The following is a 27,400-nucleotide window of genomic DNA, read 5'->3' as shown; positions in this document are numbered from 1 at the left end:
TTAAGTGGCTAGCCAGATGTGTCCACACATCTGCAATTCCAGTACTTGGGAGGCTGAGTCAGGGAGATCACAAATTGAGGTCAGCCTGAGCTACCAACATCCTGCATCAATTAATTTTTTTGAGGTCCTACTACACAACCCCTATCCTCAAGGCTTGGGAAAATCTCAGAGTTGTGGCAGGATTGTAAGAGTCGGAGGACCAGCACAGCACGTCTGTTGCCAGGTAGCATCTTCTGTGTGCCACAGGAAAGCTCAACAATATGGCCGCCTTAGCAAGACCCTCCTGATGACAACATCAGTTGACGAAGTAGACTGGGAACTTCACAAGACTCCACTTTAGGTGGGCAGTTAATGGCTGCTGAGCGAGGGAGAACCAGTCCAATCTCAAGTGGTCAGCCCTAAACACACACACATATGAGCAGATCAAAATGGACTCAGCAGGGTGTGGGGTCCTGAAGTTGGACCTCATATGAGCTAAGAACGTGCCTTTCCACTGAGCTACATGCCGGCTTACGTTTAGTGTAGTCCCTTTGACCAGCATCCAGGAGTTGTACATAACAACATGTTGACATCGTATATTTGTATGTATTTTTGTCTTTATGGTATTTACTCTTTATTATCACATAGAGAAAACAGTTGGTTTCTGTATACACAGAGGCAAAGTAGGCATTCTGGAATCTTTTGAAAGTCAAGTGCAGTGGTATGTGCTTGTAATTCCAGTACTCAGGAGACAGAGACATGAGGATTGTAGTCACTCCAAGGCCAGCCTAACCCTACACAGTGTGTTCCAGGCTAGCCAGGGCTATGTAGACAGAGGAAAGAAGGGAGGGAGGAAAGGAGAAGGAGGGAGGGAGGGAGGGAGGGAGGGAGGGAGGGAGGGAGGGAGGGAAAGAGAGGGAGAGGTCCTTTGAGACTCGGAACTCAGTCTGCGAGCTGGTGAGATGGCTCAGTGGTTGAAAGCCCTTGCCATAGAGTCTGACAATCTGAGTTTGATTTCCAGAATGCATGAAAAGATGGAAGGAGAGAACTGACTCCATAAAGTTGTCCTCTGACCTCCACAGGCACACCATGTCACATGTGGACCTATACATACATGTACAACCTCAGGTGTCACTCTCAGGAGTCTCTCTCCTTTGGAACAGTCTTTTATTGCCTAGAGCTCACCAATTAGGCTAGACAGTGAGCCCCAGGGATCCTCCAGTCTCCATCCCCTAGTCCCGGTATTGCAAGAGCACACCACCATACCCAGCATTTTTATTTTATGGGGTTCTGGGGACAAACTCTGTCCTTCATCATATGAAGTAAGAACTACACCAACTGCGCTGTCTCCCAAACCCAGAAAATGTTAAGTACCTTGAAAGCTGGCATGCTAGTGTGACTCCTGCAGTCACAGTGACTTGGAAACTGAGGCAGGAGGCTTGCTTGCCTGGTCAACACAGGAGAAGTCCAATGTTAGGATGAGAAGGAGGTCCTTGGAATAAATGGTGGCACAGCTCTGGCCTCCGTCATCATTTAGTCTGTCCCCCAGCCCCCAGGAGGGGGATCTCTATACCTAGTTCTGACTGTCCTGGAACTCACTATGTAGACCAGACTGGCCTTGAACTCAGAGACCTGCCCACTTCTGTCTCCTAAAGCAAGTGCCACAATGCCCAGCTTGTCTTTTTTTTTTTTTTTTCTTTTGACAAAGAGTCTTAACTATGTAGTGCTGGCTGGTCTGGAATTCATAGAGATCTCCAACCTGAGGCCTCTCCCATGCTGGGATTAAAGGCATGTGCCACTACACCCAGCCCCTGGCCTGTCTTTACACACTTGAAGTAATCTGTGAAGAGCTGGATCCCCCAATCTACAATAACCATTCTTTTGGACTCTTATACCACTTCCTAATAAAACTGTCCTCGCTATATTGTCTTTAAGAAGTACACAGTTCATCGGCACATGGTGGTGCATGGTGCAAAGATCAGGGGTTAGCCTTGACTACACGATAAGGTGGAGGCCAGCCTGGACTACGTGAAGCCCTGTCTCAAAAAAAAAAAAAAAAAAAAAAAAAGGTATCCAGTGCAGAATGAGAGCCTTTTTGATTCTAATAGAGAGTGTTTTAGATCATGGCATATGTTTGCAGAGAGCAGGCAGGCTGCTACTGCCAGCGTGTGGATGCAGAGACTGGCAAACAGGGATTGTCTTGGGTGCTACACTTTTCTTTTTAAAGATTTTGTTGTATCTGTGTGTGTGCATGATATGGCAGACACACCTGCCACAGCAGGTATATGGAGGTCAGGTGACAGCTTTGTGGAGAAGGTTCTTTCTGGCTTGGACTCAGGCTTGGTGCCTCTACCAAGGCATCTCCAGTGCTGGTGTAGAACTTTTTCTGGCCCTGAGGACTCTATTGTGTGTTCTTCCCATCAGGGCTTAGAGAACTGGATGCTCAAATGTAGTGGGTTAGTCTGCTTGTTCCACATCCTGGGCACAAGGTGAAAAGCCTCTTTTGTTTGGGGACAGGTGTTTTTCCTGGAAAATGACGACCAGCACAACTGCCTGAGTGACCCTGCGGACCACAGCAGACTGACTGAGCATGTTGCCAAGGCTTTCTGCCTTGCCCTTTGCCCCCACCTGAAGCTTCTGAAGGAGGATGGAATGACAAAGCTGGGCCTCCGTGTGACCCTCGACTCAGACCAGGTAATCAGCACCTGGGGCTGCTTTTGGAGCTGGCCTTGAGAAATGTCTGTCTGTATTCTTTTTTCTGAGTCACCCCAGAGCATAAATGACCTCAGGTCCCCCAAGAACACAAGGCTATGCTTCCTGGTCAGAACCATTTGCTCTGCGGCCTTTCCAACTGCATGCACCCCAGGGACTGTGGGGTATGGGAAAAACAGGGAGGCCCTGCCACTTGTGATGTGTTACCCTTTGAAATTCCCCTCTGCAGCCCCCTGGGGCAGCTTCCAGATGTCCCTAATCTTGCCTTTCTTACTCAGCTGGACCAAGATCCCAACTGGCATCTGCAGTTACCACTGCCTAGTAAGATTTTCCTGCTGCCAATATCTTCATGTAGTTAGCGGCTAGGTTTGCACTGTCTCCCCAACAATTTTCTAGTCTTTGGGACTTATTTGATAGGTTTTTACTTTTTTTTTTGTTTGTTTACTTTTTGGTTTGTTTTTTGAGACAATGTTGCCCTGGTTGGCCTTGAAATCCCAGAGATGCATCTGCCTGCCTATCTGCTTCCTGAGTGCTGACATTAAAGCTGCGCACCACCATGCCTGGCTTGCTGTTTCATATGCTCTTTGTATGAGCAATCCAGGCTTCACCTCCCAAATCCAGTGCCTTGTCCTAGTACCTCTCTCCCCAGCAGGTCATTGGTCCTGCACAGGGGAATGCCTGTGATTTGCTACCTATCATTTTCACCCTGAACCCTTAGCATTGAGTTATTAGAAATGAGTGGGGTAGGGGCTGGAGAGATGGCTCATGGATAAAGAGTACTTGTTGCTCTTGCAGAGGACCATGGTTCAGTTCCCAGCATCCACATAGTGGTTTATAACCATCCTTAACTCCAGTTCTAGGTGATCTGACTGGACTTCTTCTGACCTTGGGCACCGGGCACACACATTCAAATCTACACATACAGGCACACACTTTCCATCTACATATACAGGCACACACATTCCATCTACACATACAGGCACACATATTCCCATCTACACATACAGGCACACACTTTCCATCTACACATACAGGCATACACATTCCATCTACACATACAGGCACACACATTCAATCTACACATACAGGCACACACATTCCCATCTACACATACAGGCACACACATTTCCATCTACACATACAGGCACACACATTCCATCTACACATACAGGCACACACATTCCATCTACACATACAGGCACACACATTCCATCTACACATACAGGCACACACATTCCATCTACACATACAGGCACACACATTCCATCTACACATACAGGCAAAACAGTGACACACTGAAAGAAAAAAAAAAGGTTATTTTTAAAGAAGAAGTGAGTGTGGGCTCTCAGGCTGATACTCCTCCTGAGCCAGCAGTTAATTCTGCCCTGAAGCTGCTTCTGTCTTGGTGCTTACATGGGGAAATCTGATTTTTCAGTGCAGAATACAATCAAATAGATTATCAGGGCAGGGTGAAAAGTTCTGTGTCTGGCTTCATTTCTTCACTGGGCATCATCAGCCAGTGTTTATTTTCACTTATGGTCTTGTCCTATGCTGAAGAAAAAAAAAAAAAAGCAAATCTAGGGCAGAAGATGTAGCTTAGAGTGTCTACCTAACATGCATAAAGCCTTGGAGTTGATCCTCAGCACCACATAAGCTGAGCATAGTGATGTACACTTGTATCTTAGCGTATCTGAGGTGAAGACTTAGAGAATCAAAAACTTAAGATCATCCTTGGCTACATAGCAAACTTGAGACCAGTCTGAGTTATATAAGACCCTATCTCAAAACAACAACAACAAAACAAACAAACAAACAAACAAAAACCAGCAATAACAAAAAACAAGCTCAACAGGAAAAGGCATTTGGCTGCCAAGCTTGACAACCTGAGTTCAATCCCCATAACCCATGTATTCACTAGAATAGACCTGACTCCTACAAGTTGTCTTCTGATCTGTGCCTGCATACCATGGCACATGTACCATGGTGCATGCATATACCTGTACACATGAAATTAAATGCAATTTAGAAAAGTTTATCTAGGCTGGAGAGATGGCTTAGAGGTTAAGAGCACCAGCTGTTCTTCCAGAGGTCCTGAGTTCAATTCCCAGCACCACGTAGTGGTGGCTCACAGCCATCTGTAATGAGACCTGGCTCTCTCTTCTGGTCTGTGGGGATACATGAAAACAGAACATTGAATACATAATAAATAAATCTTAAAAAAGAAAGAAAGAAAGAAAGAAAGAAAGAAAGAAAGAAAGAAAGAAAGAAAGAAAAGTTTATCTGTGTAATCTTAGTGAAGCATCATGCTTCCATCTCATGTGGTACTGATAAACCTCTCTAGAGGCTCCCTCACATCGAACGATTGGCTAGCAAGCATTTTTCTGCCAAGTTTGTGACTTTCTTGAGGAAAGGGCCCTTTATCTTTGAATTTGTGTTTTCAGTTGGTCAAAAACTGGTGTGTTGGTGACTGCATGGGCCGCAGAGCAAATGCCATGTTGTATTCCTCACTTTAGTACTTACAACCAGAGACTACAGTGTTATCTGAGTCAGCTCTCTCCCCAGGAAATAGACATTCGCAGATTAAGGTCTCATAGCTATCTGGTGGCCGAGGTGAATAGTAGATGTCAGTATGGTAAACCACAGTTAAAGGGGAGGAATTTGTATACAGTGTCGTGTGTCTAGCTCATGGTGAAGGACGTGGTAGTTCTTGCTTGGCCTCTTTGGCTCAGCCCTCTGGAGAGGTCTTTCCTGTCAGTAACCTGTTTCCCTCTCTCTGTGGTAGGTCGGCTATCAGGCAGGGAGCAATGCCCAGCCCCTCCCCTCGCAGTACACGAACGATCTGGACAGCGCCTTGGTGCCTGTGATCCACGGGGGAGCCTGCCAGCTCAGTGAGGGCCCTGTCGTCATGGAGCTCATCTTTTATATTCTGGAAAACATCGCATAGATGAGGACTTCGTTTTTTTTCTGTTCAGACCTGTTGCAACAGCAGTCATATCCAAATCATTTGCACTTTAAAACTGGAAGATTAAGCTTTTGTTAACACTATTGGTAGGGAGGGTTCAGGGTGGGAGTAGGGTTTAGGGGAAAAGGGGTGGGGAGGGTGTGGGGAACAGATGTTCCATGATTTCAAAAGTCTTCTCTGCATTCTCCAAGAAGACCCGAGTAGCTTCTTACTGCACAGTAGTGACGCTATCTTTGCAGCTAACTCCTTCCTGTTACTGTCTAGACAAGAATTCTGCTCAGAAGTGATCATATGGGTACAACCATCACCAAGGTCAGGGTGGGGGGCAGAAAGGAAATAAACAATGAAGCGTCACTATTGCACTTCCTGTACAGAACTGGCATGAAAAGAATGCTACACTTACCATCCTGGTTACACTCTGGCTGCTTGCCAAGGAGTCACGTTTAGATTTGTGTTTATTTGTTCAGACTACTAACGGAATCAACCCAAAGGGGTTTCTCGTCTGTTAGCCCTGGAAGGATAACTCGGTATAAACCAGGCCATTTGGATATAGCAGAGTTGAGTGGTGAGTCCTTCGGTCTGCCTCAGTGAAGGGCAGGTAGTGGGATGAGCCTTTTGTGACAGTTGGCAAGGTACACCCAAGGCATTTTTATTCCTGTCTGTATACTAGAAGTAGTTTTGAAGAACACTTTACTGAGAAATTACTTAAACTTCCAGGGAAGTTGTAGATATAAAAAGAAAAAACCCATGTCCTCTTTCATACAACCTCACTTACTCCTGTTCACAGCAACAATTTGCCCCTCTTGATGTGTCAGTGTTTTATCTTTCTCCTTCCTCTATAAAATGGAAATATTTTAGATTAAGGTACATCCAGTAAATGTCTGTTCCTTGCCCAAATAGGACTTCAGTCAAGGTCACTGTGACTGAAGGCTTTAACCTCACACCTGTCCAGTGATGTCCTCTGGGAACCTTTCCTTAATGGTGAACATTTTCCAGCCTCGGATCAGACACTGCACATAGCTCTTACGTTGGCTTTGTGGCATGGGTAATTTGAGAATAAGCCCTCACATCCCGGATCTTGTTTTGTTTTAGCAGAAGATGTGTCATTTGAGTTTGCTGTCCGACAGCAAGTCAGTTTATTGCATTCTCAGCCGGAACCACTTACTGTCCTTCTACCTCCCAGAGACGGTGGCAAACGTCACCCTCACCTGCTCAGCACCGTTTCCCTACTCTGTACCCCTTAAACAATAACCAATATGTGCAGAGCACTCTCAGACTATGCAAATGTCTTGCTCCTTAGAATTCCCCTTAGGTTTAGCACCTCCGATGTTTCTTGCCTGCACTGATCTTTTACTGTGACAGTTGCAAAATTACTTTCTAGTTCCAGCATGCCCTTTCTTTACCAGCTGGACTTAACCATCCAAAACAAACAAGAACTCCCTTCTCTGTTATTCGGTTTTCATGTTAGTCCTGTGGAGTTCTACTTTCTTAGTTTGGTACTCAGGTGAGCTCATCTTTGGCTAAGTAGAACACCTCCAAGCTGGGTCCTGCATCCTTTTGTGACACATTTGTGTGTGTGTGTGTGTGTGTGTGTGTGTGTGTGTGTGTGTGTGTAGCTGAGGATAGAACCCAGGGCTTTGCACTTGCTAGGCAAGTGCTCTACCACCGAGCTAAATCCCCAACCCTGACACATTTATTTTTAATCCTTCCTGTCTGGCCTAACAAGATGTCCCAGGTTAATCTTGCACTTACCTGCAAGGCTTGGAATCACTTTATCTCTAAGCAGCCCTCTAACTGGAATAGTACAGGAAACCAAGGTCTGGTTCACCCAAGACGTGATACACTCTGATTTTATCTTTGTTAAACTTATTTTGATCACAGGCCAAATGCATTTCTCTTAGTTTGAAATATACTACTCTAGGGCAACTGATGCTAGTGTCCACGGCATCTTCTAAAGCCCAGACCACACGGGATCTAGTTCCATTAAGCAAAAGCAGAGTTCTCACATGCCCTGGGTTCAAATGCAGGCCTCTGGGACAGTGGGAGCCTGGACCCACCCCTCTCCGGTGGTTAAGGCTGAGCCTGGCCCTTGGCTGTAGACCTGTTTGGGTATGTTGCTGTTTTCTAAAGACCCAAAGGCCAGGCCTGGCCAATGTGCCTGACTGTGACCATCTCTTTGCTGGGTGAAGATTACACTCTACACCTGATTCTCCAAAGGTTTTACTGATTGGAAGCTACAGAAATGGGATCATGACCTTTCTCTAAGATTTAGATACAAAGCCCCAGAGGTGCCCTTTGGCCCCAGACAGCACTAATTTGTAAGAAAAGAGCACTTGAGCCATCCTCAATGACAGAAGCTCTTAACAAGAGAGGCATATTAGGTGTTAATATTGAGCTTAGTCTGAATATACCTCAAAAGATGGGGGCTTCTACAGCAGCCGCCTCATCCTCCTGCCCAGCTCACTGCACCTTACTGTTGGACTTGGATCTTCTAGAACATCCAAGGTTTCTAACCATCCCACAAAGAACAAATTCTGGAGCCATAAACACAGGTCTGTTCTTAATTCATAAAATATCCTTCATGTGTAGTAAAATCATCTTGGAAAATTGGGCTTAAGCCATCAAGGATACTTTTCTCCTTTTTAACTTTGGTTTTATATAATGTGTACTGTAATTTATATTATAAAGTGAAATACTGAAGCATCACATTCCTAATTAGGCAAGGCTTTCTAGGTTTAAACCTAAAAGATAAATACAGAGCTTCTACACAGAAGAGTAGAATTGCATCCTGGTAACTTATTGTTTTTAAAAATTATTGTATGCTTACCAAGTGTTTTGTAAGCATATATTGTCTAATGTATTTACTGTTTTTTTGAGACAGGTTCTCTTGTAGCCCAGGCTGGCCTCAAACTCACAGTCTAGTCAAAGACAATATTTAATTCCAGATGTTCCTGCCTCCTCCTCCCAAGTACTGGGATTACAGGAATATGCCACTATACCTGGTACTCCATTTTTTTCAATTCTCTCAATACCTCCTGCACTCCAGGTGACAGAAGGATAGGACTGTCTAAGGTCCTATCTCCTGTCTTCTCCATCTATACTGGGCCCTGCTGCTGGTGGGCTCCAAATTCCAATCAGACTTCTCTGATCATCTGAAAGATAATTATGCATTTGGTGTATTTCTAACAGTAGCTTCTATTTTACTAATGCTAAAATTAAATAATGGTAATGGGATTTTTTTTTTTGGCTTTTTTTTCTTTTTAATTATATTTGTGTTTTAATTTTACATATCAGCCGGGTGGTGGTGGCAGCGCACGCCTGTAATCCCAGCACTCGGGAGGCAGAGGCAGGTAGATCTTTATGAGTTCCAGGCCAGCTAGAACGAGATCCAGGAAAGGCGCAAAGCTACACAGAGAAACCCTGTCTTGAAAAACAAACAAAAATTTTACATATCAGCCATGGGTTCCCCGTCCTCCCCCCTCTCCCTTCCCCCAGCCCTTCCCCTCCATTCCCATTTCCTCCAGGGCCAAGACTCCCCTTGGTAATGGGATTTTTTTTAATTAATTAATTAATTTATTTATTTTTTCCCGAGACAGGGTTTCTCTGTGTAGCTTTGCGCCTTTCCTGGAACTCACTCTTTAGCCCAGGCTGGCCTTGAACTGAGATCCGCCTGGCTCTGCCTCCAGAGTGCTGGGATTAAAGGCGTGCATGACCATCACCCAGCGGTAATGGGATTTTTAAGAGTCATATACATAAGACCTAAAAATAGAGCAGGGCTGCTGCTGCTCATCTTAGGGGCCAGGCACCTGAGGCCCAGAGAAGGGAAGAATCGTCTGATCCTTAACACATTAGAAATGGAAAAGGTACACACTTCCTGGGACTACCAGCCTCAGCCCTGTTGTTTCAAACTCAAAACAGCTGACCTCATTTAGTGCCAAGATCTTTTAGGGAATGCCACAAATATTTGGTGGTGGCGGCGGGGAGCCTTAAGAACTAGGCAAGCAACCACACAGGTTTTAGAGTGGTGCTACACAAAGGAAAACATCCTAGAAATGTTTGCCTTTCGTGAGCAAAATTTCCTGACTCTAAAATTGCGTGTTTTATTCAGTTAAGTAACTCAAAAGACACGCAGTGCAATCTTTGAGATGATTTTGGTTGTAGCTGGTTCTCAGTTATATTCATGAACAATGTTTGGTTATGGTGGTTGAACAAATCTTACATAAATGAGGCTTTATGCAGGCCCCTCCCCTACCCATGCATTCCTTGGCTACAACAAAGACCTTTTAAGAACCCGTCTGCAAGTCCAGTGGGTGGCTCTGTCAGGCTGCCCTCAGCCTTGAAGTTGTTTTCCACTAAGCAGAGCAATAAAGCGGACTGAAAGTGAACAAGTTGTAAAGGGAAATCCTTGAAGTCTCAGAACACTAGAACAGTTCTGGCAGAGGGGTGGAGTGAGCACTGCCTCGGGCAGATGGGGATCCTGGAGAACCATCCCAGGGGTTCTTCACTGTAGCAAGCACCAAGTCAGATGCAAACTGTAGGCAAAGTACCCTTTCAGGCCAGCCCTCTGCTCTGGGCTCCTTCATGAAGGCAGAGACCCTTTCTCCAAATCACTGCTGGACACGCAATGTGATGATAATTGTTAATCTCTTACATCTGCTAGGTGAGACTGGCCAGAGGGCTCTGGGGAAGATCACTTGTCCAGTTTCTCCCTTGTTCCCCACTAATCACTCTGGTAAATTCTTAAGGGCAGGGAAGCATGGTCCAGCCCTGTGATCTCCAACAGACACACAAAAGCTCACCCGAGCTGTGCTTATGCAACACTGTAGTGACCAGCGGCTAAATGTACTTCTTTCACATAGAGCCTTCACAAATGATCTCGAGGAAGCCAAGCACGGTGGCTCGTGCCTGTAATCCCAGCACTAGCGAGGCTGAGGCAGGAGGATTGCTGTGAGTTCAAGACCAGCCTGAACTACAGAGACCCTGCCTCATACAACCAATATAAAAAAATAAAAAGTAAATGTGGAGGAATACTTTGCTGAGGTTAATGCTTTAAAACGGGAAGAGGGGCTGGAGAGATGGCTCAGAGGTTACGAGCACTGGCTGCTCTTCCAGAGGTCCTGAGTTCAATTCCCAGCAACCACATGGTGGCTCACAATTCCCATCTGTAATGAGATCTGATGCCCTCTTCTGGCCTGTAGGGATACATGCAGGCAGAACACTATATACATAATAAATAAAACTTAAAAAAAAAAAAAAAAAAAACGGGAAGAGTTGAGGTGCTGATTTCTGAGGAATCTAGAATAATGTATTTGTGAATATTAACTCTGCTGCAACTACCTGTCCCTTCATTTTCATCCACTCACCACAAAAGCTATAGAACTTGGGGTTAGCCAAGTGATCAGTCAAGGACAGGCCTCCTCACAAGAGGAATGCACAGGTGCAGTGTACACATGATACTGCTACTTTGGCGTTTAGAGTGACCAGGAACAGGGCATTTAAAGACTTTGATAGTAAATTAACAGTTTAGAATATAAAGTCCTTACAGGGAATTAGACCTAGTTTTAAAATAAAAATGGCTACACAGAACTGATGATTTTTTTTTTCTTTTCTTCCTAGTTAACATCTTAGGTACATGGACCAAAACCAAGAAAACCTTCCCCTTCCCACCAATAGTACCAAAGTAACTTTCCTGTTCCTGAGGCCCCTGAGAAGCAGGAAGGCTAGTGCAGCAGGTGACAGGACCAAAGGCACAGCAGAGGGGAAACAGCTGGCCGGGACAGGCTGCCACGGACCAGCCGGAGTCACGGAATCCTGCCCTCCCCTAAGCAGGGAAGGTTCCCGATCACCCTCAAGTCTCCCATCCCTTACAGTTACATCTTTTTTGAAAGGCACATCCAGAAATGGGGCAACTGGGGGCTGGAGAAAACTGTCCGTCATTACTATGCAGAGGTTAAGGGGCAATAGGACTCTATGGCACAGAGCAATGGGGGTATCCTTGTCTTCACCCATGTCTGGGGGATGGGTGGCTATATGAGAAGCTCCTAGGATCCGCTTCCATGGAGACCCAGGAGAGGCAGCATGAGGAAAGCCCAGGCAGCGGTTAGTCCACGGGTCTTTGGTGCTTGGGTAGCAGCATCTCTCACGTACAGAGGCTCTTGCAGCCAGCAAAGCTGGGTTGGTGAGCTGGTACCAGGCTGGCCGATTATCTCCAGGCTGACCACCTCACAAGGCAAAAGCACAAAGAAAACCAATTTTTAAAAGGTTTCTGAAAACAGTTAACTATAAGAGGTTCTTCCCGACCCAAGTCTATTGAGGAACTTCAGAAACAACCCACAAGCACTTCAACAGTTTTGCCTTTAGTCTCCTTCAGAGAAGAAAAAATCAAAGGCTTTCTGCCCAGAAATGGCTGAAAAAGTTGTTTTAGTAGGGAGACAGATCTGGTGTCTCAGAGAGCTACCCACCTCACAAGCCCCTAGGCTCCAGGATCAGCCAGTTCTCAGTGACCATCTGCACATCCTGGCTGCTCAGAGGCTCCCGAAGCCTCACCTTCACCTCCAGCTTCCCCCCAGTGGGCTTTCTTCCGTCCAAAACCTGTGACAACCACAGAGAAGTAGATAGTAATTGAGGGCAGATAGGTCCCAAGCAGATAAGGCATCCTGGGTGTATGCATCAGGACAGCCCTGACTTCCTCCTGCAATATGAGAAGTGGTGGACTGCTTACTCTCAGTAGATCTTACAAATAAATAACCTAAACATCAAGGTATCAGTGCTCTGGCTGGAGATGAGAAACCCATAGCTCTATTCTGTTTTTCCTCTTGATCTTCATAACTCCTAGAATTAGCACTGGCTTCAGGGAACAGAGCCTACACCCTCACACATGGCCCACAGAGAAGTAGATGGTTAGGTAGCAGTCACAAGTAGAACTCAGTCCATGCCCTCATCTAGGGCCGATGAGGGAATGGCGGAATACAAAGTACAGCAACAAGCTTGAGAAATTCGGCCACCTTTAGGCAATTCAGACTAGGCCCCACGTTAGGACAGCTCCAGGTGGGGAGAGGCAAGCCCTAGCCTCTAGAAGCATCAGGAAGGATCTGTCTGGACCTGGCTCTACCAAGCACAAACTAGGAACTGACAAGTCCCTTCTCTGCTGGCTTGTTCCCCATTTGTCAAAGGCAGGTTTTAAAGCTCCTCAGCTTGTGTAACTCTGTAAGGTCATGGAAGCTTAAGGAGCTACCTTCCCAATTTGCATATGATCTAGAAATATTATATCTACTTCCTATTTAGAGCTTGTTCTCTACCTCCTGCTACTTGCCCACTGCCCCAAGCACAACAACACAGCCCTACAAACAGAAATCTATACAATGCTGAGCATTTGGTCAGAATCCTCAAGGGTCTTCTCTCAACTGTCCCTCCTAGGAACTTAAGTAGTCCCAGACTATGGAAGGAGTATGGCTACTTCCCATTTGGCTGCCTTTGAAAGTTGCTCAGACTTTCTTTACTTCTTCCATCTCTAACATGGGGATACAACACCACAGACAAACTGAAAATGTGCACAGAACCCTCATTACTCATTAGAGTTCCAAGACTATCAGCTCATCCTGGGCCTACCTCCATAATCTCTCTGATCTCACACTCATTCTCCAGCCTTTCCAATTTCAGGTGTGCTGTGCCAACCAGCTTGTCACTTCTAAAAAAGGATCTGGGAAGGCAAGAGGCAACAGAGGATTAACCTGGGCAGAGCAGGCAATGCAAGCGAACAACGATATGGGGAACAGATCTGTCTGCCATTCCTCCCCTTCTGCCTTGCCAGTGGGACTAACAGAACCCTACCCTTTGTGGAAGATCTCAAATTTGATTCCTTTGCTCTGGATCACCCTCTTAAAGCTCCGGTGATTTCGGTTGATGTTTAGTTTGAAAACTTGTTCAAATTCTGCAAGGAGAGAATTGGAATTCTTGGGGAAGTAGAAAAGGAAGCCCAGTGCAGGCTTCCTCTCTGGAGCTCACTGCCTGCAATTCAGGGTGTCAGCCACCAGAGACAGGCAGAACATGTGCCTTGTAAACACTTTAAGAACATGTGCCTTGTAAACACTTTGGTGCGTGGAGACACAGGTTATATAATGGAAAGCATTTGGAATGTGGAGTAAAAATTCCTGGATTCAAGTACCATCACCCCCAACCCCCACCCTTGCCTAAGACAGGGTTTCACTGTGTAGCCCTGGCTGTCCTGGAACTCACTATATTGATCACACTGGCATTAACCTTGCTGCGATTCTCCTGCCTCTGCCTCCCAAGTGCAGATTATAGGCGTGCGCCACCACTGCCCGGCCTTGCTTTTTCTTAAGATTTTCATTAATTTTTTTCTGCAGGTATAATGGGGCACACCTTTAATCCCAGCACTCAGGAAGCAGAGGTAGGTGGATCTCTATGAGTTCCAGGCCAGGCAGAGCTACAAGCTACAAACTGAAATCCTGTCTCAAAAAAAATTTAAAAGACCTTTATTAATTTTATTAGTGTGTATGTAGGCACGTATGTGTGCAAGTGACCAAGATTGTTAGAAACGTCATATCTCCTACCTCTCTCTCTCCCTCTCTAGTTATAGGAGGGTGTGTACCCCTTGATGTGGGTGCTGAGAACCAGAAGCAGGTCCTCTGCAGGAGCAGTACATTGTTTTTTTCTTTTCTATTTTTTTTTTTTTAAAGATTTATTTATTTATTATGTACAGTGTTCTGCCTGCATGTTTACCTGCAGGCCAGAAGAGGGCGCCAGATCTCATTACAGATGGTTGTGAGCCACCATGTGGATGCTGGGAATTGAACTCAGGACCTCTAGAAGAGCAGCCAGTGCTCTTAACCACTGAGCCGTCTCTCCAGCCCAAGAGCAGTACATTCTTTTTTCTTATTGAGACAGGGTTTCTCTGTAGTTTTGGAGCCTGTCCTGGATCTCTCTCTGTAGCCCAGGCTGGCCTTGAACTCAGAGATCTGCCTGCCTCTGCCTCCCAAGTGCTGGGATTAAAGGCGTGCGCCACCACCTCCTGGCTGAGCGGTACATTCTTAACCACTGATCCCTCTCCAGCACTAGGCTTGTTTTCATAACTAAGTAAGAGAACTATTAATAATACCTGCCTTTATTTTGGAGTTGGGTGTGGCCAAATAAGACAGCAGCTCTTAAAACATGACAAGTTGGGCTGTCTACACAGGAAGTGAGAGCAGAAATAGGTCTTAGACGTAACTCACCTGGAGAGTTTGTATTCTTTACCACGGCTGTTTTGCTTTTTTGAGCCTGGTCCTACAGCAGTGAGATGGAAGAAGTTAAAACAGATAACAAACAATCCAAGTCTACGGGCACAACGCTCTGGCTGGGTCAGCAGTAAGGACAGCAATCCCTGCAGATGGGCCAGTGTCTTTAACCCACCCCTATGACCATGCCTCTCCAAGACAGCGAGACACTAAACAGCACTGGGGTTCAGAGGGTCCTAACCCTAGCAGGACCTCACCGAGTTAGGGTAGTGAAACTCAAAGCGCACAAAAGCATCTAAGTCATCGGGAGTCACTCCTATAAAGAAAAAGGAGTCAGGGTGGAAAGCACAGTCTGAGCCCGGTGCCCGGGCAGCAAGTAGGCTCCGTGAACAACATCCTTCAGTAAGGTGATCCTTGGGTTACCTGGTGGGGCTGGGAGGTTCATTCCCCGAACGATGATCAGATGCATTTCTGTGCTGTTGAGTTCGGAGAAGATCCTACAGATGGGGAGGAAGCGTGCAGAGTGAGCGACATGACATGACAGCGACAGAACAAGCCAGCACAGTGCCCCAGGGTGGAGCAGGGTTGGCGGGCCATGGTCTCTCACTCCTGCTCTGAGCCACTTCTAGGGCACAGCAGCTGAGCTTCTCTCTGAAGGCAGCACACCCACCCCCTCCACACACTCCAATACCCATGGTACTGAAGAGACTCCAGGCTCTGCTCCAAACCTTCTGCCCTATCCCTGCACAGAGCCAGTTTCCCTCGGCCTTTGGCACCTCACGGTCTGAAATGTCTTCAACTCAAAGTGGTGGCTGGGAGGGTCAAGGCCCTGGGCCTGGGCTAGCTGCAGAATCTCAAGCTGTTTCTTTCGGTCCTGAGCAAGCTTCTCAAACCTGCCAGGGACAGGTAACCAAGTCAGCAAGGTAGGATTTGTTATCTGGTCCATAACCCAGCAAGCCAGCACACCCTGACACTTACCGGGTAGTCTCAGCCACATTGCCCTGGTGCATGAACTGCTTGGAGAACAGCAGGCACTTCTAGAAACAGGAGCCCAGAGTGACTCCAAGCCAGAGCAGGGCTTGCCAAGGCTAGCATTCAAGGTCTAACCTCTCAAAGCCCCTAACAGTCCTTTATCTTCACCTCTCCTACAGGGCGCTCTTTCTAACACACTTTCCTGTTTAACTTGTGTTTGTCAATTTGAGACAGGATCTCAGTTACACAGCCCACACTGGAACTCATGGCAGTTCTCCTGCCTCACCCTACCAAGTGCTGGTATTGCAGGTATGTATCACCCACCACGCTTGGCTCTACTATACTTTGCGCTTCCTCTGAGGATAGCCATTTCCCAAAAATTCATTTGGCAAACTCCTTCCTTCAAAATTTATGTGTGTGTGGTGACACTTGTCTCTATTTCCAGCATTTGGGTAGCTGAGGAAGAAGGACTTTGAGTTTGAAGTCAGTCTAGGGTCCATGATGAGTTCTAGGACAGCACGGTACATAGCAAGATCCTGTCTTAAAGATCAACAGCATCAGCAAACAAATTCAAGCATATACCTCAGAACAGTCTTCCCAGAAAAGCCAGCACTTCAGGTCAATTCCCTTTCACAAAACCCATTTCCCTTCATAACTATATGAAAGAAGGGGGCTGGGGAGATGGCTCACTGGTTAAGAGCACTTGCTCTTGCAGAGGACCTAAATCTGGTTCCCAGCACCTATACAGTGGCTCACAAGCACCTGTAACTCCAGTTTCAAGGAATCCAATGTCTTCAGACCTCCATGGGCACAAGGCACATATGTAATATACGTATACACACATAGGCAAAACATACATGTTTAAAAAAAATTAAATAAGCCGGGCGGTGTGGCGCATGTCCTTAATCCCAGCACTCGGGAGGAAGAGCCAGGTGGATCTCTGTGAGTTCGAGGCCAGCCTGGGCTACCAAGTGAGTTCCAGGAAAGAAAGGCACAAAGCTACCTGTCTCGAAAAACAGAAACAAAAACAAAAAACAAAACAAAACAAACAAATAATTAAATTAAAAAGGGTAGCTTCATTTCACAAATGAGGAAAACAGCTTGTCCCAGGTCCTAACTTAGGCCAGTGAGAAAAGTTAGGCTCTGAACCCATGCTAGGACACAGAAAAGGCAGAGAGATATGGGCTGCTGACCTCATGCTGCTCCAGGAGTATTTTCTGTAGCTGGACATACACCTCCTCAGCCTTCTGCGAGAGTCGCAGATCCTCATGGTGAATGAGGATGAAGTCACCCTCTTCATCCATCAAGGGTGAAGGCACCTGCACAGATCATAAGGCCCCTCGGGCCCAAGAATCAGATTACACCTCTACTGAACTAAACAAACACAGGAATCCATGCTATACTTTTCCCTCCCCAACTGCCAGTAACTTCCAGTGACACTTATGTCTCCCATTCTGTCCCTGGCTATTAGAGCACTGCTTCGCCTAGACTGGCCCTGCCATGTCACCTCTGACCACAGGTGACTCATATTCCTTTCCCTTTCTCTCTCCCCAATGGTTTACCTCAGGTTACAAAAGGGAGAAAAACAAAAGGCTCTTTCCCTGCTGACACCATCTGACCCAAGTCCCCGCTCCGCCCTGAAGCCACTCTGGTTCATGCCCAACCACCAGCCCCACCTGTGTTTGAAGCCGCCCTCCGCTTCAGTAGGTGGGACTCACCTTGGAGAGGTCAATGGGCTGGCCTGCTCGGACCTGGGTGATCTGGGCCTCAAGACGTTTAGCCACTCGGAAGTGGGATTTGGCCTGCTCCAGTTCCTGCCTGCGCTTGGCCTGCAGAGCTGCTCGTTGGTATTGTAGTTTCCGGGCCTCCAGCAGCGCCAGCTGCTCCCGAGCTAAAAGAGAGGCCAATGGTTAGGGCCGTGCCTCTCTCCGGACCTCCACTCCTCTGTCCTGTTTGTCCCTGACTCACCAGATGGACTCAGTGGTTCCTTAGAACCCGAGGCCTTGGGCTCTGTCAGAAGACGAGATGAAGGCTGTGCTGGCTTCTTGGCCACTGGGGCCTGTGTTGGGGTGTCACTCTGCAGGTAGCACCCAGTTAGGAGGCTATCAAATAGTTATCATTCCCACCCTGGCCTCAACTTTGGCTACCTACCCAGGGCTGCACCCATTCACTCTGTGATCTCAGAGAGAGGCTTGGCCTCCAGAGCTATAGAACTCACAGACGGAAACTTCAAAAGCTTTCTAGCCTAACTTCCCTACAGGAAGCATCACAGAATAAAAAGAAACTTGGGTTTGGAAGTCAGAAATACCCATATCTGAATTCTAGTTCTGCCTCTGGCAAAGTTTTTCTCTAAAATAGAGGAAAAGATCTCTATTTTATGAGGTTAATATACTACAGCAGGTCTGGATTTATTCCTTATCTCCTGTCCCCCTGACTAAACCCCAAAGTCCTGGACCCATAGCCAAACCTCCTCATCTTCATCTACCAGGTCTGCATCTTCTGAGGCCAGTTTTTGGGCAGTTGCCAAAGTTGCTGCCATTGAGTCCTCCTGGATTCCTTTCCTGGTCTCCAGGCCAGGGATGGGAGGAAATCCTGGGAAGAGACAGAGTAGAGAGGAAGGAAGCAAGGCAGCAGTGGTAAGGGCACGTGAGGCTGCTGTGGGTCTTGCCTGGTTCTGGGATGGGTAACCTGCACAAGGTGGAGGCACACATACGAGGAATTGTTCTCCCTCCTTTCTTGCTCAGAAACCTCCTAAGTTCCATAGGCCAAGCCTTACCCACCTGGAGGAACAGGTAACTCAGCAAAGTCAACTTTCTGCCCTGCTTGATGAGCTCGAACAGCGTCCTGATATTGCTACATGGGAAGGAAGGGATTTCTAGCACCCTGCAGGCTCCAGGCCCTCATTGCAGAGAGACAGAGAGAGAAGACAGGGGAAGGCTGCAGCCCCAGTAGAAAAGGGGTCCCGAGGCAGCAAGAACTCTGTAAACAGACAAGGACTCCGAGAAGACCAGGGCATGTAGGGAAGCAGGTAGGAAAGGCACCGCCGGGACAGGCCAGCATAGGATAGGGCTGGACAGCAACGGGCTCACCTTGGCAATTCGATCATGCATCCTGGCCTTGCGCTCATCCCCACTGGCCCGGGCCTGGATGCCTGCCTCCCGGTACCTGTTCAGCCTCTGCTGTAAAGCATCCAGCACTGTTTTTGGCTCTGTAGGAAAAGAAACTATCAGTTCACCCTGCCTCTTCCCAAGTCCCCACTCCACTGTCCCACTGTTGAGTCCTACCTGGGGTGGCTGGGAGGTCAGAGGCCATCACTGGCTGCACCTGCTCCACTGCTGGGGACAGTGCTCCAGTTGCTGTGTGGGCCTTAGAAGCCTGTGTGAGGGTCTTCAGATCTGGGGACCCAGAGTAGCAAGGTAGACAGAGTATCTGGCCAACCCCACATCTCACAGTCCTCCCTAGTCCCAGCCTAAGCAGATACCCCCATTATCTGACTAACCCTCAGGTGCTGGGGGCATGCCACTCAGATCCACAGGCTGCCCCTTCTCCAGGGCCTCCAGGACAGTACCAAATCTCTGCAGAAGAAGAGCAGTTAAGGGTATGAGCCAGGGCACCCCAAGAGCCTGGCCTAAAACAACTTCCACCAGGCTGCTCTCCCCCAGGTGCTCTCTGGCCCGTCTGAGCCTCTGCCTCCCCATCTACAGTGAAAGCGGGGTGTCCTACCTTCCCGATCCTCATGAGCTCCCGGGCACGATCTACATCTCCAGCCCGCTTGGCATTGAGAGCAGCTACTTTGTACTCTCTCTGTCGGGCTAACAGCAGGGCCTTTGAGTCTGGGTCTGCATTAGGCAGGGGAGCAATGGCAGAGCTGCCTGGGGGGCTGCTCTCAGAGTGGAAATGGTTGTCTACATGAAACAAAAAACCCCAGAGAACTTGGCTACAGAGTCAAAGGAGGGAGTTCCAGAACCCCCCGAAACCCAAGCCTTGCTGGTCTAGGAATTCTTGGAACGACAGGCAGGCAGCTGGGGTAGGCAGACTATGGGAACCGGAAAAGGATGTCTTCAGATACCTGGCTCCATGGCACAGGGAGCTGAAGAGTCTGTCTCAGAGTTCCTATTGGCTATCTCCAGGTGGGGTGGGGGCCTTTTGCCCAAGGCCACTGGAGGTGGAATCTCATCCTCACTGATCTTCCCGCCTTTCCTCACAGTGGCAAGCTGGGACTCCAAAGTCTGAAGGAAAGAATTAGACTAGTAACCCAGGTTACTAGTAACCAAGACCTGGGCCTTGCTGGAAGACAGTGATCCGCCATGTTTCCCCCACCTGTGAGTGGCACTCCCTTTATACTCACCTCACCCACAGCCCTGCTCTCCAAGTCTGCCTCACAGACAGCTGACTCACCTTCAGGCCTCGCTCACAGCGCCGGGCTTTGGCAGCTTCACCAGCCTCCTTGGCACTGGCTGCGGCCTCCCGGTAGTTATGGATCCGTTCCTCCAGCAAAGCCTGCAGCCCCCGAGGCCCTCCAGCCTGCAGATACTTCAGCTCAGGGCTGGGCCACTCCATAGCCAGCTAGGCCCTTGCCATTCTCTCCCTGTGAGGAAGCTACCCCAGAAGATGGATCTCTGGGACTCCAGGAGAAAGAGGTGCCTAAGCCCCCAGAGTATGAGGCAAAGCCCACAAGAGAGGCCAGACATTACATCAGGCAAGCAGAGCCCCCGCCCCAATCAGTAGAGGCCAGGATATGACGTCCAGGAGTGGCCGGAACAGGAAGGCCCCTGAAGTTTGTCAGCTATGGAAGTTTCTCATGCCTGCTCTCTGTGTGGGGGTTCGAGTTATTTGGCAACTCTGCTGTATAAGCCATGCTTCATGCACACTATTCATAAACACACAGGAGCATCAAAGACACATTAGGGCCCTTCTGCAAAACCTACCTGAGGCATTGCAGGTAAAGCCTGTTGGGAGGCTGTCTGCATTCCAGGTTGTTCAGTATTGTCTTGTGTCGTCTCCTCAGACAAGTCTGGGCTTGCTGCCTCACTGCCATCGAGCAGTCCAGTCTCTTCATCCACACCCAGGACCTCCTGTAGCTCTGTCTGAGGAAACACAGCCCAAGAACTTTGGGTGCCTCGTGCATGGCTATACTCATGACTGGAGAAAATGTTTAAAGGACCCGCTTCCTCAGCAGTATCTGTCAATGTCAAATCCTGAGCTTAGTCCCCTTTACCAAGAGTTCTTTAATCAAAGAAGACCTTGATAAAAACAAAGACTTCAAATCTGAGAATTCCAAACTGCAGACAGATTTCAGAAGTCAAGGCCAGGAAAGGGAAGGGTGCTCACTCGGTCGGACAAAGAAAAACAAACCCCAGCCCCTCAATAGCTCTCTCCTCAAACACACCAGCAGGTCTGCATCCTCCTCCAGCCCTTCCTCTTCCTCTTCCTCCTCCTCCTCCTCCTCCACATCTTGCATACAGTCTGCTGCCAACTTCTCAATGTGGGCCATGGGCAGTGGGGCTGAGGAGAGACAGGACTCAGGTGAGGTGCTGGACAGTAAAGAAGGGCCTTTAACTCACTCTATGGTAGCCATCCCAGGCAGAAACTCCCCATCCCTTCCACAGCACAGTCCCATTCAGAAAGGTGCTCTTCTTTGACGAACCAGCTCAAAAGACCCTTGTTGTGGATGCCTTCCTGGGCTCCCCAAGCCACTCCTTCCCTGCATTCCTGCTTGTAGGTTAGTGTACCGACACACTGCCCCATTATGCCCTTCACATTTGTAAATGGTTTAACATCTACTCAAATTTCTTACTACTTACAATTCTGTAAAATGGGTAACATTATGTTTATTTCCCCCCCCCCTCCACCATGCCCCGCCTTTTGTTTTTTGAGACAAGGTTTCTCTCTCGTGGAACTCGCTCTGTAGCCCAGGCTGGCCTCTAACTCAAGAGATCTCCTGCCTTTGCTTCCCAAGTGCTGGGATTAAAGGCATGCGCCACCACCAACTAGCCAACATTATCCTCATTTTCTATACTGAATAAACTAAGATGCACCAACATCCATTTCCCCAAATTCACAATCTTAGTAAGTGGCAATATTCAAACCCAGGCTTGTCTAGTCCTAAAGCAGGGCTAAGGTAGTGATCCCTTCCCAGTCACGTCACTGGTTTTAGCTCAAAGATATGCAGGCTACCTCCGATGGTTCCTGCTAAGAGGAGTATTCACACCCTTTAGTCTGATAGCTACAGGGAGGTTTCACTTACTCATCTGACATCACTTCTATTTACTGTGCACATGACCTGTCAGTGCTGATGGCACTACTGTATGTGAAACCTACCTATGCAGGACTAAGAATCTAAGAATCAGATTTGTCCATGAAGGGGAGGAAGCTCCAAATACAGGTGCATAACTGACCTCTTTGTGGCTGAACTTTGTGGCTGGAAGGGTAGACCTATCAAAAGAACTGGGGAAGCAGGCTGAGTCCTCCAGGCTGTAAGGCAAGGACCCTCTCTCCCCGATGGCCTACACCAGCCCAGGGGTGAAAACTCACCATGGCCCTTTGGTGCTGGCTTCCTGCTTGTGCTCCCTGCTTCTCCAGTGAGAGCCAACAGCTCAGCCTCCAGGTCACCCTCATCTTCAGTCTCATCCATCCCCAGGAGCATGTCCTCAGTGTTGAACTCCACGAAAAGACCCAGCTAAGAACACAGAGAGATTGTTTTTAGAGTTTATTTATTTATTTTGGTTTTTTGAGACAGTTTCTCTGTGTAGCCCTGACTGTCCAGGAACTCGCTCTGTAGACCAGGCCACCCTCAAACTCAGAGATCTGTCTGCCTCTGCCTCCCAAGTGTTGGGATTAAAGGCATGGGTCACTACCATCTGGCATAGAGATTTCCCTTTTTTTTTGTTTTTTGTTTTTTGAGACAGCGTTTCTCTGTGTAGCTTTGCGCCTTTCCTGGAACTCGCTTTGTAGACCAGGCTGGCCTCGAACTCACAGAGATCCGAATGGCTCTGCCTCCCGAGTGCTGGGATTAAAGGTGTGCGCCACCACCGCCGGCTGAGATTTTATAATTGTATGTATAAGAATGTTTTGTCTTCACATATGGATGGGTAGGTACCATGTGTACCTGGTGCCCTTGGAGGTCAGAAGCCAAATCCCCTGAAATTGAAGTTATAGGTAGTTTTAAACTATCATGTGGGAGCTGGGAACCATACCCAAGTGCTTAATAGAAAAGCCAAATTGCCTGTAACTCCAGCTCCAGGGGATCTGATGCTCTCTTCTGGCATATAGATACCCACACATGTGGCATACATTCACACATACATACACCTAAATCATTTTTCTTAATCACATTATCAACCAGAACATAAGAGTTAAGACAGGAGAATACCCCAAGTCCAAGGCCAATCTGGTGAGTTCACTACATAGTGAGTGAGTTCCAGGATAGAGCTAAAGACCATGTCATAAAATAAATAGCAAAAAGAATCACATGACAAACCCTGATATGGCGGTACATGCATGCAATTCCAGCACTTGGGAGGTGAACACAGGATGATCAGGGGTTTAAGGATAACCTGGGGTACACATGAGACCCTGTCTTAAAAAAAAAAAATCACAAAATCACATGTGGTGGCATCTGCTCATGACCCCAGCACTGGAGGAGGTGAGGCAGGAAGACTGTATGTTCAAAACCTGCCTGGGATACAAGATAAGTTCAAAGTCAGCCTAGTGAACTTGAGAGAGAACTTGTGTCAAAATTAAAAGAAAAACAGGGCTGAGATTACAGCTAATAGAAGAGCACTTGCCTAGCATACTCAAGACCCTGAGTTTATCCCTATTCACTCTGAGACCAATAAAACAACAGGGCTACTATTATAATTAACAATAACAGCCGCAGCTGCTGGTCACAACACTTAGATTCATTCATGACTTATTAGTTAATTCTCACCATCTTGAGAGATCCTGCCATATACACATACCCTAATCTTTTTTAGGGAGAGGGGGTAACTTGAGACATGCTTTCATTGTATAACCTAGGCTGGCCTTGAACTCACAACCTTCCTGTTTCAGCCTTCCTAATGCTGGAATTTTATGTATGTGCACCACATTTAGTTTTCAACTGTCATAAACACAGCATGAAATCTGCCATCTTACCTATTTTCAAGTGTGAAGCTAAGTGATATTATACATTCCCACTGGTATACAACCATCACTACCATCCATTCACAGAATTCATGTGCAAAACTGACTCTGCCTACTAAACACTAACCCGTCATCCCCCCCCCACCCCGTCTCCACCTTATTTTCTGTGTCCATTATCTAGAAAATTCTAGGCAGACATAGGTATTAGTTTACCCCAGTGTTCAGTAATAGCTTAAACTTTCTGAATGACAAACTAAAATAATTTAAAATAAGGTTTAAATGACATCTATACCCTTTACCCCAACTCATTACAAGAGTTTTTATTTGTCTGTCCTGATTTGTTAAGGTTTTTTTTATAAGTGTGATGGTTTTGCCCACATGCATGTATGTGCACTGTGTGGCTGCAGTGCCCACGGAAGCCCAAAGAGGGCGTCAAATCCCCTAGAACTGGAGTTACACATGGTTGTAAGCCACCAAGTGGGTGTAGGGAACTCAACCCATTCTTCTGCAAAAACAGCACTCTTAACCACTGAGCCACCTGACCTGCTGTTTGAATCATGCTTGCTATGCAGTCCAGGCGACTTGAAACTGCTTATGTAGCCCACACTGGCCTTGAATTCATGACCTTCCTCCATAGTATGAGGATTTTGGATGTGGACCACCAAGCCCAGCCTACATGCTTCCAGAAAACAATAAAAAATAATAGCCCCAAGTCCCAGAAGAAACGAAGAAGAAAACATAGAAGATCTTCTTTCTTTAGACTCCCTCACCAGAGTCTGTCCCTTTGTCCTGGGGCAGCAACTGACTGCCGCTGACTACAGCCCTCAAGTCCTGGCATCCTAGAGCTAGACAGCAGAGTTGTCATTCCAAATAAAGAACCCATGAGAACACTTATGTCTCAGAACAATCCAAGCCTAGTAGCTCCTGATGCTCAGGTTATTTATGTGGTATGGACAAGACAGGACGGCAGAGTTGAAACCCAAGAGATGTCAGGCACTGGCCACTGAACTCGAAGGACTTCATCACCTACAGGTACTGCTTATCCCACCACCCAGGTGACTCAATTTGTCACAAGTGACAAGAGATCCCCACCCCAAGTTGACCCAGGGGTGAAGGAGGCCAGGTCCATACCTGCTTTGCAGTTTCAGCACCCTGGCCTCTGGTCTTAGGGCCCTTGCGAGGTCTTGGCCCTGGCATCTTGGCAGGCTAGATACCTATTGGGTGTAAAGTTGAAGAGACTTAGACTGGAACAGATGATAGGATATGACCCAACAGGGGTCCCAGTGGTAAAACACCACTTTGTAATTAAAGCACAGAGGCAAGAGAAGGCAGTGGGTGAAAGGCTGGGTACCACTGTCAACAGAGCGATATGGAGAGTCTGGAAGACAGAGCCATGGAAGCAACGCTAGGTCCAAGTGCTCAGTAGCTGTACATGGCTAATGGGTACCACTAGCCAACACAGACACAGATCGCTTTTATCATCAGTGTCCTTGGACACTCTGCACCTGACTCAGCATTCAGATCCTCTGAAAGATGTCACAAGTGATCAACGCATACTGTGGCCCAACCCACCCAGCACTGGAAGTGGAGAAACTTCCAATCTTCAAGGAAAAAGACCCATGGGCAGACAACCACCGCTGGCCATGGATGCCAGAAGTGTCCCCTTATCCAGAACATCAAAAAAGGCATCTTAGAAAGGATGATGCCTGTGCTGAGTCATAAAGTTTGGAGACTAGGGAAGAGCAGAATCCCAAGCAAATCAAACAAACTGATATCAGTTCTAAGGTGAGAAATGTCTTGGCCTACACAAGGAAAAGGAAGGCCCGGGATCAGTGAGGCATAAACCAAACCTTGAGACTAGAATGGAGACATGAACGAGGGGCGAAACAGAAACACCTTTAAGTTTCTAAAGGTACATGGGCGTTATCCTGACAGCAGTGGGAAGCATCATGGGCTGCAAAAGGTGCACGGGGAAGTGGGAGATCACACAGGGCGGGGAAACCTTGGCCTTGAGCATCTTCCAAGTCTACGCAGGAGCGTGGGATGGCTTGGGGACTGAGACACAGACGGGGGTCCCATGTCTGGAGCTGCAGTCAACAGGGCTGCGAGGTTCCCTGGGTGTGAGCGCCCAAGCGCTCGACACTCCAAGTGTCAGATTTCGACTCGGGTAAACAGCGTAGTGTCAGCCGGGGCGGGATGCGGGAGCGAAGGCGCTCGGCAGAGTGAGGCGCTCCACTGCCACTCCGGTGCCGGGGGAACCTCGGTCGGGGCTCAAGAGAGGCACGTCCGCGTCGAGGGGCGACGCCGGGCTCCCCACACCCGCGCGTCCTCCCACTGCCAGGCCCGGCCCGGCCCGGCCCGGCCCGGCCCAAGCTACCGCCATCTCCCCGGCCGTCCCCAGGCTCCACAAGCCGGGAGGCGGGCACGTGGCATACCTCGCGGCGGATCCGAACCAAAACCGGGCCTCCTACAGCCCGGGACCGCCAGGCTTCCCGCGGCCCCCGGGCGGCGGCGGAGACTGCCACAGGAAGCACCCGCCCAGGAGGCGGAGGCTCGCGCCCGGCACGTGACGCCGCCGCCAGCGCCTCGCAGTGCGCATGTGCGCGGGGAAGCGGGCGGGGCGCGCAGGCAGGTGACGCCGGGGGCGGGGCTGGCAGTGCGCAGGCGTCGCCGAGCAGGTAACGCGAGAGCGGCTGGCTGTACAGCCGCGGCGTGGGGTTCGGCGGCCTCGCTCCTCTCGCAGGCACTGGAGTCGCCTCCCTCCCTCCCTCCTTGGCGTGGTGTGTCCTCCAGGCCTCCTTCCTCGTTCTCTTCGGGCGCTCGGAAGCTCACACGCCTCCCAGCAGGGTCGCGTCCCTAGGCTGGGTTCTGGAGGATGGCCAGAGGTTGGTGCTTCCTCGCAGCCCACCCTAGGCGCTGAAAACCGAGTCTCCGGAAATGGGGCTCCTTTGCAGCCAGAGGGCGGGACGAAACTTCAGATCAGAGGAGCCAAAGCACTCTGTAGAACACTGAGTGAGGCAGGAGGATCGCTGCAAACTGAAGGGCCGCCTCTTGACTCATAAGCAGCCCTGTTAGATCGGGATTGATGGAACTGACCTGCATGCAGACGGACTATTCCGTGACCAAAGTTCCCTTTTTTTTTTCTGTCCTATAAAACCCCGAGATCCCCACACTACACGTGCAGCCTCACTTCATTGAGAAACGGCAGGCTTCAGTTCTGATTGAAGGAACAGTTCTATAGCCCACACACGCTAAACCTCTTAAAGTTAACTTTTTTGTTGTTGTTCGAGACAGGGTTTCTCTGTAGCATTGCGCCTGTCCTGGATCTCGCTCTGTAGACCAGGCTGGCCTCGAACTCACAGAGATCCACCTGGCTCTGCCTCCTGAGTGCTGGGTGGGATTAAAGGCATGTGCC

General features: G+C 48.3%; 2 protein-coding genes across 9 annotated transcripts in view; one reads left to right on the top strand and one right to left on the bottom strand.

The window, feature by feature from the left end:
• Zfyve9 (zinc finger FYVE-type containing 9) overlaps positions 1-5,749 on the top strand; it is a 150,011-nt gene extending 144,262 nt beyond the window's left edge. For all 4 annotated transcript variants that reach the window (XM_036177819.1, XM_036177817.1, XM_036177818.1 and 1 more), the window contains 2 exons: positions 2,497-2,673; positions 5,474-5,749. In XM_036177819.1, the coding sequence (XP_036033712.1) occupies positions 2,497-2,673; positions 5,474-5,635 (339 nt within the window). In that variant the 3' untranslated portion in view covers positions 5,636-5,749. The remainder of the gene's footprint in view (positions 1-2,496; positions 2,674-5,473) is intronic.
• A 5,177-nt stretch (positions 5,750-10,926) lies between these two features.
• On the bottom strand, positions 10,927-26,555 carry Cc2d1b (coiled-coil and C2 domain containing 1B). Of its 5 annotated transcripts, none has more exons than XM_036178659.1 (25): positions 26,421-26,555; positions 25,117-25,199; positions 22,396-22,540; positions 21,251-21,366; positions 20,790-20,948; positions 20,260-20,385; positions 19,931-20,090; positions 19,585-19,766; positions 19,361-19,436; positions 19,146-19,256; positions 18,951-19,069; positions 18,642-18,714; positions 18,329-18,453; positions 17,830-17,938; positions 17,580-17,752; positions 17,055-17,180; positions 15,868-15,926; positions 15,666-15,782; positions 15,313-15,386; positions 15,147-15,205; positions 14,887-14,938; positions 13,484-13,583; positions 13,262-13,352; positions 12,115-12,244; positions 10,927-11,874 (listed from the first exon to the last, which is right to left on the bottom strand). In XM_036178659.1, exons 2-24 carry the CDS (start codon positions 25,180-25,182, stop codon positions 12,116-12,118), a joined length of 2,547 nt encoding a protein of 848 aa, XP_036034552.1. In that variant the 5' UTR covers positions 25,183-25,199; positions 26,421-26,555; the 3' UTR covers positions 10,927-11,874; position 12,115. The 5 variants fall into 5 exon arrangements, with proteins under 5 accessions (XP_036034552.1, XP_036034553.1, XP_036034554.1 ...); XM_036178660.1 differs by having other exon boundaries at positions 10,927-11,866; XM_036178661.1 differs by having other exon boundaries at positions 19,585-19,700.
• Between the last annotated feature and the right edge of the window lie 845 nt (positions 26,556-27,400).

This window comes from Onychomys torridus, chromosome 2, assembly GCF_903995425.1.
Source record: "Onychomys torridus chromosome 2, mOncTor1.1, whole genome shotgun sequence".
In the NCBI taxonomy this organism is placed as follows: Eukaryota; Metazoa; Chordata; class Mammalia; order Rodentia; family Cricetidae; genus Onychomys; species Onychomys torridus.
The sequence above is the reverse complement of the archived record's forward strand: the minus strand, read 5'-3'. Positions and strand labels throughout refer to the sequence as shown.

Bases quoted from the DNA above. Each gene is read 5' to 3' on its own strand.
- Cc2d1b (XM_036178659.1), bottom strand. From the start codon at position 25,182: ATGCCAGGGCCAAGACCTCGCAAGGGCCCTAAGACCAGAGGCCAGGGT. The intron at 15,387-15,665 runs GTGCCAAAGGCC...CCCCATCTGTAG, and splicing joins AAGACATTTCAGACCGTGAG to GATCTTCTCCGAACTCAACA. The intron at 12,245-13,261 runs GTAGGCCCAGGA...TGGTTGTCACAG, and splicing joins AGATCAGAGAGATTATGGAG to GTTTTGGACGGAAGAAAGCC.